This window comes from Notothenia rossii (assembly GCF_949606895.1).
Source record: "Notothenia rossii genome assembly, chromosome: 5".
In the NCBI taxonomy this organism is placed as follows: Eukaryota; Metazoa; Chordata; class Actinopteri; order Perciformes; family Nototheniidae; genus Notothenia; species Notothenia rossii.
This window is the reverse complement of record NC_136903.1, coordinates 424,818-426,680: the sequence shown is the minus strand read 5'-3', so window position 1 is coordinate 426,680 and position 1,863 is coordinate 424,818. Positions and strand designations below refer to the sequence as shown.

Sequence of the window (1,863 nt, the reverse complement as noted above, 5' to 3'; positions counted from 1 at the left end):
TGGTCAGGTGGTCAGGTGGACAGGTGGACAGGTGGACAGGTGGACAGGTGGTCAGGTGGACAGGTGGTCGGGTGGTCAGGTGGACAGGTGGACAGGTGGACAGGTGGACAGGTGGTCAGGTGGACAGGTGAGCAGTTGAACAGGTGGACAGGTGGACAGGTGGTCGGGTGGACAGGTGTCAGGTGGACAGGTGGACAGGTGGTCAGGTGGACAGTTGGACAGGTGGACAGGTGGACAGGTGGTCAGGTGGACAGTTGGACAGGTGGAATTGGTGGACAGGTCAGGTGAACAAATGTTCTACAAGTCGTGCACTTTGACAGCAGGAGACACCTCAGAGCACAGGTGACACACACAGTGAGACACAAAGTGAGGCACACAGGTGGGACACACAGTGAGACACAAAGTGACACACACAGTGGGACACACAGTGAGACACACAGGTGAGACACACAGTGAGACACAAAGTGAGGCACACAGTGAGACACACAGGTGAGACACAGTGAGACACACAGGTGAGACACAAAGTGAGGCACACAGGTGAGACACAGTGAGACACACAGGTGAGACACACAGTGAGACACACAGGTGAGACACACAGTGAGACACATAGGTGAGACACACAGTGAGACACACAGTGAGACACACAGGTGAGACACACACTGAGACACACAGTGAGACACACAGGTGAGACACAGTGAGACACACAGGTGAGACACACACTGAGACACACAGTGAGACACACAGGTGGGACACACAGTGAGACACACAGGTGAGACACAGTGAGACACACAGGTGAGACACACAGTGAGACACACAGGTGAGACACAGTGAGACACACAGGTGAGACACACAGGTGAGACACAGTGAGACACACAGGTGAGACACACAGGTGAGACACAGTGAGGCACACAGGTGGGACACACAGTGAGGACACACAGGTGAGACACACAGTGAGACACACAGGTGAGACACAGTGAGACACATAGGTGAGACACACAGTGAGACACACAGGTGAGACACAGTGAGACACACAGTGAGACACACAGGTGAGACACAGTGAGACACATAGGTGAGACACACAGTGAGACACACAGGTGAGACACAGTGAGACACACAGGTGAGACACACAGTGAGACACACAGGTGAGACACAGTGAGACACACAGTGAGACGCACAGTGAGAAGTGAGGCACACAGTGAGACACACAGGTGAGACACACAGTGAGACACACAGTGAGACACACAGTGAGAAACACAGTTGAGACGCGACACAGTGAGACACACAGGTGAGACACACAGTGAGACACACAGTGAGACACACAGTGAGACACACAGGTGAGACACACAGGTGAGACACAGTGAGACACACAGTGAGACACACAGGTGAGGACACACAGTGAGGACACACAGTGAGACACACAGTGAGACACACAGGTGAGACACACAGGTGAGACACACAGTGAGACACACAGTGAGACACACAGGTGAGACACACAGTGAGACACACAGTGAGACACACAGTGAGACACACAGGTGAGACACAGTGAGACACACAGTGAGACACACAGTGAGACACACAGGTGAGACACACAGTGAGACACACAGTGAGACACACAGTGAGACACACAGGTGAGACACACAGTGAGACACACAGTGAGACACACAGTGAGACACACAGGTGAGACACACAGGTGAGACACACACAGTGAGACACACAGTGAGACACACAGGTGAGACACACAGTGAGACACACAGTGAGACACACAGTGAGACACACAGGTTAGACACACATGTGAGACACACAGTGAGACACATAGGTGAGACACACAGTGAGACACAAAGGTGAGACACACAGTGAGACAAA

General features: G+C 52.8%; 1 protein-coding gene across 1 annotated transcript in view; it reads left to right on the top strand.

The window, feature by feature from the left end:
• Positions 1-292: 292 nt before the first annotated feature.
• Positions 293-1,863, top strand: part of LOC307041206 (laminin subunit beta-1-like) — a gene marked incomplete at its 5' end in the record, with an annotated part of 28,983 nt that continues 27,412 nt past the window's right edge. The window contains one exon of the mRNA XM_079684532.1: positions 293-342. Coding sequence (XP_079540658.1) covers positions 293-342 — 50 coding nt within the window. The remainder of the gene's footprint in view (positions 343-1,863) is intronic.